The 14,655-nt window shown below is 35.4% G+C and overlaps 1 protein-coding gene across 1 annotated transcript; it reads right to left on the bottom strand.

Annotated features, from left to right (window-relative positions):
• Positions 1-763: 763 nt before the first annotated feature.
• SNF4 (sucrose nonfermenting-like protein) lies at positions 764-13,533 on the bottom strand. Its single transcript, XM_011089103.3, has 13 exons — positions 12,683-13,533; positions 12,489-12,576; positions 9,753-9,932; positions 9,304-9,411; positions 9,042-9,101; positions 6,872-6,961; positions 5,774-5,908; positions 4,902-5,046; positions 4,650-4,823; positions 4,231-4,294; positions 4,051-4,120; positions 2,584-2,701; positions 764-1,751 (listed from the first exon to the last, which is right to left on the bottom strand). Exons 1-13 carry the CDS (start codon positions 12,793-12,795, stop codon positions 1,660-1,662), a joined length of 1,437 nt encoding a protein of 478 aa, XP_011087405.1. The 5' UTR covers positions 12,796-13,533; the 3' UTR covers positions 764-1,659.
• Positions 13,534-14,655: the final 1,122 nt, after the last annotated feature.

A 14,655-nucleotide genomic window follows, 5' to 3' on the forward strand; every position in this document is an offset into this window, starting at 1 on the left:
ACTGAGGTATATATAAATTTTCATTCAACTTTTTTGCTAATATATGCAAATTTTATTAATTCTGACTAAGAAAAGAATCTATTTATTAGACAAAAACAAAAATTAAGAATACTAAATGTAATTTTTCAAACCATGGAGGCTCTACGTGTAATAATATCAAACTCGGGAGAAGACAATCCCTTAAACCGATTCATGTCAAGAAATAATTCACTTCATATTGAATTGAATGGTTCTGAAAATTAATTAACTAATGTACTCAAGTAATTTTGGATTCAATTAATTTAATTGAAGTAAATTAATTATGTTAGTTGGATTAGACTGAAAATACCTGATTGGAATAGACAAAACTCAAAACAGAATAATGAAATGAATTGATTTCGATAATTACCAAGATCCAACAGCATCCTATATGAGTGTTGTAGAAATTTCTGAGGAATAACATGCAAAACAAAAGTCACCTAAAATTTAAATTTTCACAAACGGAAAAGTTAAAGTTCAGTTGGTTAGACAAGTGGATTAAGTTGTCAAAGTTTCAGAATGTTAAAGTTGATGATACCAAAGAGATGAAGACTAGAAAAGAATTCTGACACTTGTATTATAATGCAACTTGCAACTTTTAACTCCGATTTGTTCTCTAATATCAAAGGTCAGATTATCTTAAGAGGCATCACCTGCTGCAATTGCCATTAATTCCTCTCCATTCTGTCTCATATCTCATTCTCACTACCTTTTCTTTATCATCTTCTCACTCAGCAACCAATGATACAACTCAATATAAAATCTTGTTCATATGATGACAGTATAAATTTCAGTACAGATTTTATGAACTTTAAAGCTAAGTATTGCATGATCAAATCAATAAAGCTACTGCAAAGCAGAAAATGTTAGGAACACAAGGACCATCAATTTTGCAAGCTTCCGTCAACAAAAGGTCTTGGATGAACAGAACATCGTGTGCAGACAACACCACCAAGTAGCGAATGCTATGCAGCAAGATTTCCCAGTAATATGAATTACCATCCATCATACACTCGTATGCTCCAACACCTGACTGCATTTTTCAACTAAAATATTAAGACCGGAATAAAATTGTACATCCAGAGTGTCTCTAAGAGACATGATCCCAACTCCCAAGCTGATACTTTCCAGGTCTAGCATCCTCTTTGTCAATCAGAATGGAACAGCCACTTGGTTGAATTTTTAAGCATTATATCAACTTGAAAGTGGATGATTGATGACCATGTAACTGTATATGCTAAAGAAGCATATTTTAATCAGGAAATACGACGCCTGATGCAGATCCTACTTCAAAAATTGACAAGTTAGTTCCCTACCTAAACAAGATATACTAACAACCTTTCTATGGACATTGCACCTGCATCATGAGCCATGAGGTGCTACAAACAGATTCCTCTCCATTGCCTCATTTGGTCGATGGGAATAGACACTCTGTGGCTGTAACCACAGGGAGACTGCACCACTAAAATCAATATAAAGAGTAAAGGAAAGTGAATCTTCTTATTTACAGATAATTTTTTCTCCATTTTGTTGGATGTCCTGAATGAAACAGGGCTTTGAAGCATGAGCCTAATCCACTTGCAAGAAGTGTGTCATCGGATCCCTTCAAGAAGCTTTTTCTTTTTCATTTTTTTTTGGGCCCTAACCAAGCAAGAAGCTGAACACATCGCTCAGTGAAATGATGCCTTCCACGCGCTTACTTCCAGCCTCCACTATTACAACTCTTCTGACCCCTGGAAAATGAGCAGGAATGCCTTCAGTTATTTGAGAGTCTCTAGAAAAGTGTATATTGTCCCAGAACAAACTGATATTGTTTATTTACTGGAGAATATAATTAAAGCAGATAACAGATAAAAACTGCCTCAGACAACTGGCAACAAGTGGGGAAAGAGGGGGGCACACTCCGCTACCCACACACAACACATCATATGCATGTAGGTTGAGAGATGGTGAGAAATATTTGTAGGAGCTCTTCAAATGCGTCGAAACACCAGTCTGCTGAGAATATCAGCATGTTGAAGTACTGAATTTTCATTCAGGAAAAATCGTGATTATGCTGGTGATTACAAAGACAGACATACACATACCTGTATACATTGTGATGGTACATATGCACACAAATAGAACCACAGCGCTTTTGTGGCAGAAAACTTTGATGCTAAAATCGATGTCAGTAACAAGCAAGCCTACATCCATTCCCAACCCCTCCCCATATGTAGAGTCGTGTAAGTTGTCTTTTCATCATCATATAATCATCACCACTAATATATTAGTTGGCACCAAAAGTCTGTTCACACAATATAACTACGTAATGCATCTCAGTCCTCTGGTAAAACAATTAGATGTTCTTTTGTTATCACAGAAGTGGCTCAAGGATGAACAAGGTGCCCTGGTGGCTGGTGGCAGAAGTTCCTCTGCTCATGACAGTCTAATAAAAAATATCAAGTAAAATGTTGCTCGGTAAAAGAATACTACAGAAATAAATTAGTTGGAAGTTCCTAAGCATGATTTAATGTTAAAAGTTTAAATGCCAAATTAAAAAAGCAAAAGATGAAAAGTAATTACCAGGGATTGACAGCCGCTCCATTACTTTCTGCAAAGGATCAGACCTCAAACACATCTGACACCTTTGTCCATTGAAAAAGCCACGGGGAGAGATTGCATCTTGTCCCAGTTGTAGGGCCTATATAAACAATAAACACCTTAGGTTGTTAGATGGCATACATGATATAGAATAAGATCGTCAAACCAAGGGCCCTTTAACATTAATTCACAACAGATTTCCAAATGCCAGAATCAGAATAAAGATCACATCAACTAAAGTTAGAAAGACCAAAAGCAGACTGCTGTTGAGTTTTCTGGTCAGCAATCTCTTTGGTTAAACTATTTTGTTAAGTGAAACTATAAGAATATAAACTAACACTTATAGATAATAGGTCTGGAAAAGAAAGGAACCTACACAAGGTATTTTAGTTAGTGATTTCAAGAATACTTAACCCATCTATTCCTATATGCATAAACTATCCCCGTCAGATTGCATAGATAGTCACATTCTTCTGAAATAAATACAGTTTAATACTCTCTCTATCCCATTTTCAATTGTCCAGTTTGATTGGACACAGGATTCTGATCAGGTTGAAAAAGTGAAATTTTTTGGTGTGTGTTTACATTCTTCCCTCAAAGAAGTAATTGAGAATTAGTGGTGTCACATCATTATTTTAAGCAAGAAGGTAATTTTTTAGGGGACCATTTTAGGAAAAGGACAAAGTCAAGCCAAGAGCACCATCTATCCTAGAAGAAAATAAGATTGATGAACTTGGGACAGAGGGAGCAATACATTAAACCACAACAGGTATAAGGAAAAGGTTGCATGCATATTTAATGTCCAATATAAATGCTGCTGAATTTAGTCATGATATATAGCAGAGGATAGTATTGATGTTTCATCTGCATACTTGTCCCAGCATCCTCAAGCCTATTATCATGCTGTTTGGTAGAAGCAGAAATCCTGGGAAGAGAGACTTCTTGAAATTATCACTATCCTATCATTTGTCTCCTTTTTTGAAATTCTAGACGAGGTTAAATTAAAGGTTTTTCAAGTCCAAAGAAAGAACCAACTCCATCCATAGAAAAACTAAGTAAATAATTGGGCTTAGATGCAGAAGGCACCATTAATTTCTACTTGCTTTATGCATTCCAGTACTGCAAACAAAGTAATATGTTCTCCTCAGTTCAACTTTTATTACCTCTCTCGGTTCCTTCTATAGGTTCAAGAATTTGATGACGGCCTTCTTTGGATGTAGGCGTCGTTTGTAGTTATACAACTTGGATAAGCATCATCATGAAGACATTCAAAGAAAACAAATCTTCCTAACAAAAACATAAAATTTCCTACCTCCTCTATTTGCTAAAAACTCTGACTTTTCTGTAAGGATAAGAGAATGCAGTAAAAAGTAATCCTTGAGAGTACGTTCTTAGGCTCAAGTTAGAACTAACGGAGCATGACTTCATCTTGTGAGACAAAGAAACTACCTGATGGATACTCAAGTCATCAAGACGAACTTGTGTATATGCTCTGTCTTTTGCCAAAGCAGTAATATCGCTGAAATACAAAATGACAAAGAGACCTTAAGAAAGGTGTAATCAGACTCAAAGTGGAAAAATTCAAATATGCTCTTAATGCAGGGACCAGAAGAAAGAATATAGTATAACCTTCGACAATATACATCCACCAATGAATCATTCTCATCCACTACCGGTATGGAGCTGACATCAGCTGTAACACAAAAGCGTTGGGATTTAGGCGACACTTTTAAACATCAGATTTCATAAACACGAATAAACCCTTAACAATAGAGTATCATTACGGAAGAAAATAACCCAGTTATTTCAGAAATTCAAACTTGCTAGCTTAGTTATAACAAAAATAATCATAAGATGCCATAAATAAGATTGAGTAGATATGTTCAGGATTTCTTGGAAAAGGGAAATCAACCTAAAGCCTTCAAGAAAAGCATCAGATGCAAAAGAAGAAAGTGAGGCTGACAACCAAGTCGTAGTTGACAAAATTAAAACTTTTAACTCCAATTGGAGAACAAATACATAAATGCACCAAGCGGATGAAATAGTACCTTGAATTAACAGTGACAGAGCAGCACCTAATGAGGCATTTGGTCGTAGCATAGCAATAGGTTTTCCATTTGATTCCCCAATTTTTGGAACCCAAGTACCCAAAGGAAATGAAGATATTGGTTGCTGAAGGATAGGCAAAGAACTAGAAGAATGCTTGAAATGCCGGCATATGCCTAGAAATTTTTAGTACATTAGTCAAAAGGTCAAACGATATTTGAGGCTATTTAAAGCAACAAAAATGCATTGCTCACATTTAAGTATTCCAGATAGGGAAGCCAGGTGTAGCAGCTGGGGGTATGAACCATCCTGTGATGAAGAGTGAATGATAGGAACAGTAGACACCTTATTTTGCAGAAGTTTCAAGGCAACATCTTTCAGAGAATCGTATGGCCCAGCCTATATTTTGTGGACATCAATGTGAAGATAATTATGTTAACGTTAAGAAAACAGGTGGAATGGTTCCACGAAAATGCACAAGGCAACACAAAGTATCAGAAACAAATTGGACTTGACTCTCTTCATGCACTGTCCAAAATGCAAGAACCAGATTTTGAAATATAAGATTTCTTTCATAGGAAAAAAAAAACTATGACAATTAAAAACCAGCACATTCCAGAAACCTACTCTATGCTGTCCAGAGGCATCTTTGGAAGAAAGTTTCGTTATGCAGGTAGAGAATAAAAGTAGTGAATGATTTGTGCCAAACTACATCATCATAATGCTTCTCGTATACCCTGTTCATGTTGGTTTAAGATAACCATTCTTTGTTGCAGCCATATAACCTTGTCATACCTTCAGCTACATGGTGAACATTATTCCCAATTTGACACATGAAATGGTCATTCTAGGTAAAAGGAATTCCAGATAATTCCAATTCATGCTTTCCAATTTTTTGGTTTGATTCAGTCAATAAAAATAGCTGAAATGAATGAAATCCTGTTTGTCAAACTAGTACAAATTCTCATAACTTTTATCTACATGCATATATGTATGTGACTGTGTATGCATGCATGCACGTATGGCAAGCAATTGAAATGTCTGTATGACAAGATGGAAACACACAGGAAATCATAGACCAGCTAATTATGTTAAGGAAATTTATAAGTGCCCATAAGTTGCTTACATGGACAAGATGCCTTGAATGTGATCTCAAATTTCCAGCACTATGTCTGTTGAGATGTGCTTTCCCCTCCTTCCAGGCAGATATAGTATGTGTCTCAAGTTCTTCCTCTGTCAAGTTAGATCCATGATTCCCAAGCTGGAGTCCAACATTTAGATATAATACCTTAAGTTCTTCAAGCATGACCACAGCAGGAGGGGAGAAAAACAAAAAGCAAAAAGCAAAACAAACCAAAATAAAGCGAAACAGAAGCATAGCAAGAGCAATACATCATAAGTGGCAATTGGAAAAAGAGAAGAAAATATAACTTCGTAGGCCATGATACAGTTCCCATGGCCAACCTATAACTTCTTCTCAAACTCTTTCTGGTAATAGGAGCAGTGAAAAGAGGACGAAGGCGTGCTATAGAAAACAATGGGGTAAAGAAAGAAAGCTTTTTTTTTTTCCAGTTTCATAAATCATCAAAATCCTTTTTCTTTTTAGTTAAGAATTCTGTCGAGGTTAACAAGCAAAACTGAATGATTGATTGTCTTTCAACTCCCAAAAAAGAGCAGGAAGCGACTGAAAGAAGTATAACCAGAGGAGGTCTCCACCCCCTTCTACCACCTCAACTTCAACTGCCTTGTAGTCTTCCTTCCTTATCGAGCAAGGCATGCATTTTGCATTGCTCCATTTTAAACAGAAATAATTGGCACCTTCTCGCATATTCATAACAAGCATAAACAATCAAGTAAAATCTCTTTATACCCATCTTCAAGCAGTCTGATGAAGCACAGCATGTTAACACGTCTGATTAAAATCTCTAATAAATCCATACTTGAATTCAAAAGAACCAGAAATCAATAAGGAATCCGAGAACGGGCAATTTGTAGCATAACTTTGATTTTTTTCTGAATAAGAAAGCATTCATATTTTACTCCAAAAACGCATAACATCAACACCAAGTAGAAATGTTAGTTTCAGCATGGATCAGACGAAAATAAAGAAAAATTCAATGAGTATAAATAAGCAATCTCGTTAACAAGTTATTGACCATTTCACCCCATTAAAGTTGTCTCCTTAATAACAAACAATCTGAAGAAACAATAGAGTTCGATATACCTCTCTAAGTATTAAAACGAAATCTGATGCACTAAGAATTCCAACAAACTGAGCCTTGCAGAAATCCCACAAAGGAGCAACAGATATTCCCTGCAAACAGCTTTGCTAAATAAGATCATATCTGGGCCTGGTAAGTAGAAGCAAGAATTGGAATAGAACGTAAAATATGCTTTCATGAAATACATGGAAGAGGAATAAATGGCAAGAAAAAGGAAAGAAATAGTCTCAGCAACAAATGAACATGTTTTAAATCTACTAGACATCTCATATGTAAGAGTGTACATGTGTGTCTGTGCACGGGGTAATTTACAACTGTTGCAATAAGTTAGTAGCCGTAAGTTGGGCACACTCGATGGCATGCTAACTCTTTTACTTTATTAAGAAAACATTTATTTAATCATTTCATAACAAGTAAAAATTACCAATAGTTGAACCAAAGAAGATAATTTGATTGCCAAAAAATAATAATGATAATAACAATAATAAATAATTAAATAGAAGAGAAAGTGGAACCAGTTCAACACTGTGAGAAATATGCGTAATAAAGAGGACAATAGTAAAGTGGCTTAGCGAGATATCCTAAAGGTTGTGATTTGAATGACCAAAACTCTGATATCAAAATGAAGTTTATTCGGGCCTTTTCCAAGTCCAAATAGTATGGATGCAAAAGTTTCTTGACCTCTTAAATGGAAGAAGACCAAAAAACAGTACTCCTGACCACAGAGCCAATTCACCAAAACTTCAACACAAAATGTTCATAGTTTCCATCACTGGAGCTGGAACCAAAGTTTTAGGTAACCCACAACTGAAAAGCACCAAACTGGATACACATATCAGCATGTAAAAATCTTATGTCAGCTAATTTGAGTTGTAATGGGCTACCGACCATCCACTAATGGCCTTCATTGGCTTTCTGCCATTGATCAGACTTCTCTACCACTTACATGATGGACCACAGGTTAAGAATAAGAAAAGGAGAAGGATCAAAGACTGATAACGATGTTGTCTTGCTTTTCGTCTACAAGAGATTTTCATCTCCACATTGCCAACTGATAGTTGATGTTCACAATGATCAACACCTTCTTTTCCCTTAGTCTTTAGATAGTCTCAACTATGATAAGATCATTGTAGACATAAGCAGCAAGATTGATGTCTATTAACTATGATTTCCAAGCCTGTCGTTCATTAAAACTTCCAGAAGTTTTCACCACCAGAGCAATCATCAAGATTCACAGCACGACAAAAACATTCTTGTCATTAGAAAGCAGGCTAGGGCATTTAGATCCATCAAAATACGGGCATAACAATGAGGAGCATATCCCCAGGTCCATATATATGTGAACATGTGACAGATGAGTTTCTGTGCACCAGAGTGAGTGTGAATAACTAAAACTAGATATACATGCATTATGGACTTCAGCTCAAATACTTACTACCCTCAGTCTCTTGTTAAGTTCTTGTTCGACTTAGTTGCTCAATTTGCAGAATGCCTACCCCATACCATACATCATTTCTGTCCCAGATTACCCTTCTTAGTAAAGGCAATTAACACATCACTTGATAAAATATGCTCTTCAGGCACCTGAACGTGCTTGGGTCACATATAGACAAATCAAAGAAAACTAGTCCTAGTCGATGAGAGTTCCTCCAGAAACAAGAAAAGAAAAGTACAATTAATTTGTGGTCAATGGGATCAATTATGAATTGGAATCAGCACTCATAATAAACCTCAATCCCATTTAGTCAAGGGTACATGGAATGTAGAACTTCAATTATTTAAGTTTTAAGAAATAGGCAAGGTCAGTACCATGTAGAAACAAAATAGTGCACGAGAATATCAAAATGAGGAGAAAGCACTACGAAATATGCATACTTGCTTTTATCTCAAATTCCTTTAGCCTACTGGCCCTACTCTTATCTCTCTTCGGAAGACAAACCCCAAAGAACTTCAGAATTATAAATGTCCATAAAAATCTGCACAGCGTACATTTCTCTCTTTCACTGTTTCAGGAACATATACCTCCATTCACATGATCTCGAGTCTTATAGACCAAAGTTAGAATACACGTTTGGTATGACATGCAATTTCTTATTAACGAAATAGAAACAGAAGAACTTCCAAAAGAAACTTAAAAGAAAATGGAACTCATACACGAGAAAGCACATTTACCTGTTCATGAAGAATGTGAAATGCTTGTTTGACTGGTAATTTTATATCCAAGGCAATCACCTGTCACAGGAGGTTTAGCTATTAGCTACAAAAGCTTTTCTTTTTTTTTTTTTTTCCTTCCTATTTGTGACAATAAAAACTGAATATAACCAAGAAAAAAAGCAGATTACAAAGGAAGTCTCTTGCCAATCTCTCAGCAAGTCCCCAAGGCCCAACATATTACTGGTTAAAACTCATAATAGAGACAAGTAGATAATGAAACCTTGCCAGACTCAGGAAGCAACTCATACGCAGTATGCGAGGTCAAAAATACAGATACACGATTTCGAGATAACTCTATTTCAGCCTGTGATGTACTTGAAATGGCCTCCTGCAAGGTATCATCTAAACATGTGAGATCTTTGCGGAAATAGAACACGAGCCAGTGATACATGTCACAGTTAGAGTACAATGATGATGCACTCTTCTTCAAACTAATTAAGTAACAATCAGATTCAACAGAGCTATAGTGCGCCTTAAGGACTATTGGTCCATATTCTGTTGAGCTAGGTTATCAAACACAGAAAAGTGAAAGGAAGAGGGGAAAAAAGCAATTGAAAAAGCACACATAAAGGACATGATCCTGAAAAAACAATATAGAACCAGAGACGGCTAAAATCTAAAGAACATAACCTAAAGTAAATATACTAAGCACAAGAGGAAGAATCAAACCGGCAGAAAAGGATCACTGTCTACATCCATGTTAGATCTACCAGCAATCTCGGTGCTGAAAACTGCAGGAATTGTATCAGGTTCCCTGGGCAAGTAAATAGTGTTCACTACTCCATAATTTCCGCTTACAAAAGGTTGATGCTCATCATGCTTCCATTCACCATCAACAAAAAATTTGTACTGTATATAGATAAGGCAAACAAACCACCATAAGGAAATTTTTGGAGTAGGACAGTATATAAAAACAAGCTCTAAAACAAGAAATCCAGCTCACAAATCAAAAGAAAATTTTGATGAATTGCAAATGAGAAGCTTTTTCCAAAGAACAAGGAGGCAACACAGTTGCAAAGTTCAAGATTAAGTTCAACAGTAGATGTTTTCCTAATTTTGACATTCATTTATCTGACTTATAAAATAATATTTCATGATACTTGAGAGGCTCTTTAACAGCACACCTAATCAAGAATGCAAGATATGAGGTACTTTTAATTATTTATATCTAAAACCATACACAGCTTTTTAACATCGCAATTGTCAAACCTCTAAAGGATTCAAATACTTGAAGCAATGTCATAACATTTAAATAAAATTCTTGCTCCATCAACCATCCATGCACCCAATATAACACAATTAAGGGTCTTGACATGAGATCAAAACAACTACAACTTTGCCACTCTTCCAAATACTTTAACAACCTTAATATTAAAGCTTCACAGAATAACTCGAAAAGAAAGGCAATGGCGATGTTGGCTGAGATATGGAAGATAATAACTCTTAGGGACAAAGGAGATAAGAAGAGAATTAGACAGAAAAGAAACAGTAACTTATGTCTTTAAACAAGATGAAAGTTCGCAGATTGACACACGGAAATAGAAAAAGCAGGGAACATCAGAGAGCAAGATGCTTCCCTTGAATAAGTGATGCTAGCAGGTCTTATTTCACCTATCATGTTTTGCAATCTAAGCCCACAGGGATTAACCTGAAAATACCATTCACAATTGAGCTACCATCTCTATGCATGGACTGTTCACAAAGATTTACATAGCCAGGAAAAGGATTGCAGGTAAAAAGTATCAAATGGATTCCACTAATAAGGTTCAAAACAAAAACTAGGTTACAAGCATGAAATATATCCCAGAATGCATCACCATATAGGACTTAGTTCCTTGGATCTACAACTCTTTGCATGAACTTCTCAAACAATTATCAGAAGAACAGATCTTGAAGCCCTTATGCTCTAGTAGATGCATACTTTCAATGGCTTACAACAGTATTCTTAAATATTTTAAGAAAAATTTGCTTCAGTTCCTCAGGTTACCCATTAGCTTGAGCGAATCAAAGCAATGCTAGATAATGAGCATAATAATTATTCTCAGTTATTGCATGAATATGAAAAACATTGAGGGAAAACTAAGATATTGTTTAAGGACTATATAGAAATCCAGAAGGCAGCTATTATCTTTTTCCTATTAATCACTGGCTTTTATGGGATACATCAACCACCAATCTGATAAACTCCAGTGACTTTCCAGCCCTCATTATATGTAATGCCATCTTCCCCCCACAAAAGCAATCAACAAATCCGTCATGCAGCTCAATGTAAAAGAGAATGAAGAAAACAAAGAATTTGCACCTGCCAAAGTCTTAGAACCATCGTATATTGTCAAATAGATTCCTACAGATCCAAATGAAGAATTTAATAGTAGAACATTGCACCTGATCTTTTTCCTTGCTTTTTTTTTCTTTTTCTTTTCTGTGTGTGCATAACCTAGTTGTTTGTTTAAGAGCCATCAAAGGATCAATTTCAAACAACCTTTATAAGAAAATGTAGCTTTCATGATAGCCGGAGTACCATGTTCAGGAGTTACAGTCAATCAGGAAAAATGCCGGGTAGAAAACAGTTTAATCTTCTCAGTAATGAAAAACGTGAAGGGATCAATGAGTTTGTCAAGTCAATGAGGGAAGAATATGGGAATAATTAGATCAATTAGTTCAGACATCATTACACTACAAGTACGAGATGTTATTATGAAATAATATAACATATTTTCTCAATATTTAGCAACCAGAGATACTGAATAAAATCTCAGATAAGATAGCAAAGAAATGCAAAAAGATTTGAGGAAGATAACACAACAAACTTCATTATGCAGATTGTAAACCAGACAGTAAGAGTCATAGAACCAGAGATACTGAATAAAATCTCAGATAAGATAGGAAAGAAATGCAAAAGAATTGAGGAAGATAACACAAACAAGCTTCATTATGCACATTGTAAACCAGACAGTAAGAGTCATAGAGTTCAATGGCTAAGTTTGTCGATTTGTTTCTCTCAAGTTTAAAGTGACTATTCTTCAACATGGACATTACACCACATCACATTACCTGAATATTAACTAAAGAGGGTGCAAGTTTTATAATTTATGTGTTTTGAGGTTCAAACTTTTGTTTTTCTAAACTAAAACATGAAAACTACCTGGTTAATGAAGAAAGGACATGTTTCTTTATATATACAAAACAGCATCAAGGCACAAAAGGAACCATTGAAATGATGTACTATTTGAACTGACACGTCATTTATTTAAAAGAAAATTTACAATACTGCATAAGCATCCAAATATCCTGCTCCATATGAGTATAAATGATCCTATAGCTTTTTACAAGAAGATTGGACAGAACTCCTAAGAGATAAGACGCAAATGTGAGGTAACAAATGCAGTCACGTGAAGTATTGACCTGGTGATACCCGGGAGTCAGGTTGTAGATAACCTGAAACACAGTGGGGCAGCCCTCCATGGGCGACATTGGTATGTGGTCTTGCCATCTGGAATGTCCAGAATCATAATCATAATCTTATACAAGGAACTAATGGAAAATGCGCAAACATTGAAACCAAATTCTAATCTAACAAATTAATGAGCATAATTCACCTGGTAAAAGTGCCACTAAGCAACACCCTTCTTCCTCCATATGGCCACACAAATCGAGTAGGAACCATTACTGTCCCAAGCTTATTTGTCCCACTCTCAGTACCGCCAAACATATCTCCTTAGAATTGTAACTTAATAGTTTAAATTATTTATTTTGCTATTCAGAAACACCCAAAACCAATCTACAAGCCTGCTCTAAGACCAGCTAAATAATCAAATCTTTCAATGCATGTCCGGATATCCTGTTTGCATTGGGCGAAAATCTGTTACAGGTATAAGCCGAGAAAACAGCAATACTTGGGATCCTCCACAAAAGCAGCAGAGGACCCCCTTCTACAATTCATTCATGAACAACCAAAAGCACGAAATTGCCAAGCACTACAAACGCAAAACCCTGTAAATCTAACCCCCAATGCAACAATTTTAAGATGACCAACCGAAATCCGGAGCAATACTAATAATCAGCTGCTGGCGACAAAAATGGAAGCAGTTCAAATCCCACGGATTATCAACGGAATGCAATTTAAGCACCGATCTGGGGTAAAACTGCAGCTGAATAATCGATTTCAACCGTAGAAAACCCTAAAAAAGGAATCTTTACTAAATCTTTTGTCTAGGCTGTGCAAAACTGGAATCAAATTTGATGTCAAAGGAATTCAGATACGAAAAAGGGGGAGCGCGAGAAAGAGAAAGGGAATCCTAAAATTAGAGGAGATATAGAGAATTTGCTACAAATGGAGTAGAGGGGGATTTCTTGCAGCTCTGAGCAATTTCATGAGATTAGAATTGAGAGAGAGGGGGGGAGAGAGAGAGAGAGAGAGAGGAGAATCATTCATTTATTCATTCATTCATTCATGGGAAAAAAGGAGGCTTTTGTCATGTAAAAAACGCCAAATTGTAAGGTGAAAAGAGTCCTTAATTTCGATTTGGCCCTCCACCCTCCCACAATTGCCAAATAAGCACACTCTTTGGATTTTCTTGTTTTTTTCCTTTTTTTTTTTTTTTGTTTTGGAAGAATGCATGAATCCCTCTATATAACTTAAAAAATTATAATTAATAAAAACCCCTAAATTATTAATATATCCTAAAGACACGTCTGGATTGATGAATTTAAAACTCCGAATTCTAAGTCTTAATTAATAAATCTTTGAGTTTATTTGAATAATTTTTAAATTCAAATACTTCAATCTTAAATTTGAACTATATAAGAAATTATTGAGACAATAACGGGATAAATCATAAAATATGAAAAAAATAGTAAAAAGATTGTTAAATATTGATTTGTATTCAATTTAGAATGAAGAATATAATTTTCAAGTAATACTTTGAAAACAAGCACTTATCTTTGTCAAATTTCATAGTAGATTCAGACATACATTTATACAAGTTGCATGTCTACTTATGAATGGAGGAGAATATAGGGATGTTTGGCTAATTTTGTTGGTAGGAAAATGTATCAACTTTTTTGGATTTATACATAAGTATTATTTTAGTTGAGTATTTAGATAAATTATGGTGCTAATATTTAATGTGTTTCACATGTAAAGACTTCATTTTGGTTGAGTCGAGCGAGAAATTAGTTGCAAGGGGCGTTTGCTTTTCTGTCTATTCATATTCATCTGAATTGCATTCTCTTGGAGATTTTTGTTTTGTCAAACAAACCAATCCCATCCCATTTCAACACTGCTTTTCGTAAATTAATCCTATGATGGAATAATGTACGTCGCACACTCCTCCCATGGAAGAAAGAATGGCAAATCAATAACTATTTGACCAATTGGACATCTGATGTTCACTGCTTCTCTTTTTTTAAGCTAATTGTCACAAAAGTCAACAGCAAGTAGCCCAATAATCCATTCATGCAAACATAAGTTACCTCCATCATTTCAATACTTATTCCAAATTTTATCACACTTTGATTTATCCACCGGGCAATCACATCATTCAAAGTAAATGTGCCGTTAATTAACTAT

This window comes from Sesamum indicum, linkage group LG8, assembly GCF_026168435.1.
Source record: "Sesamum indicum cultivar Baizhima isolate 11 linkage group LG8, ASM2616843v1, whole genome shotgun sequence".
Taxonomy (NCBI): domain Eukaryota; kingdom Viridiplantae; phylum Streptophyta; class Magnoliopsida; order Lamiales; family Pedaliaceae; genus Sesamum; species Sesamum indicum.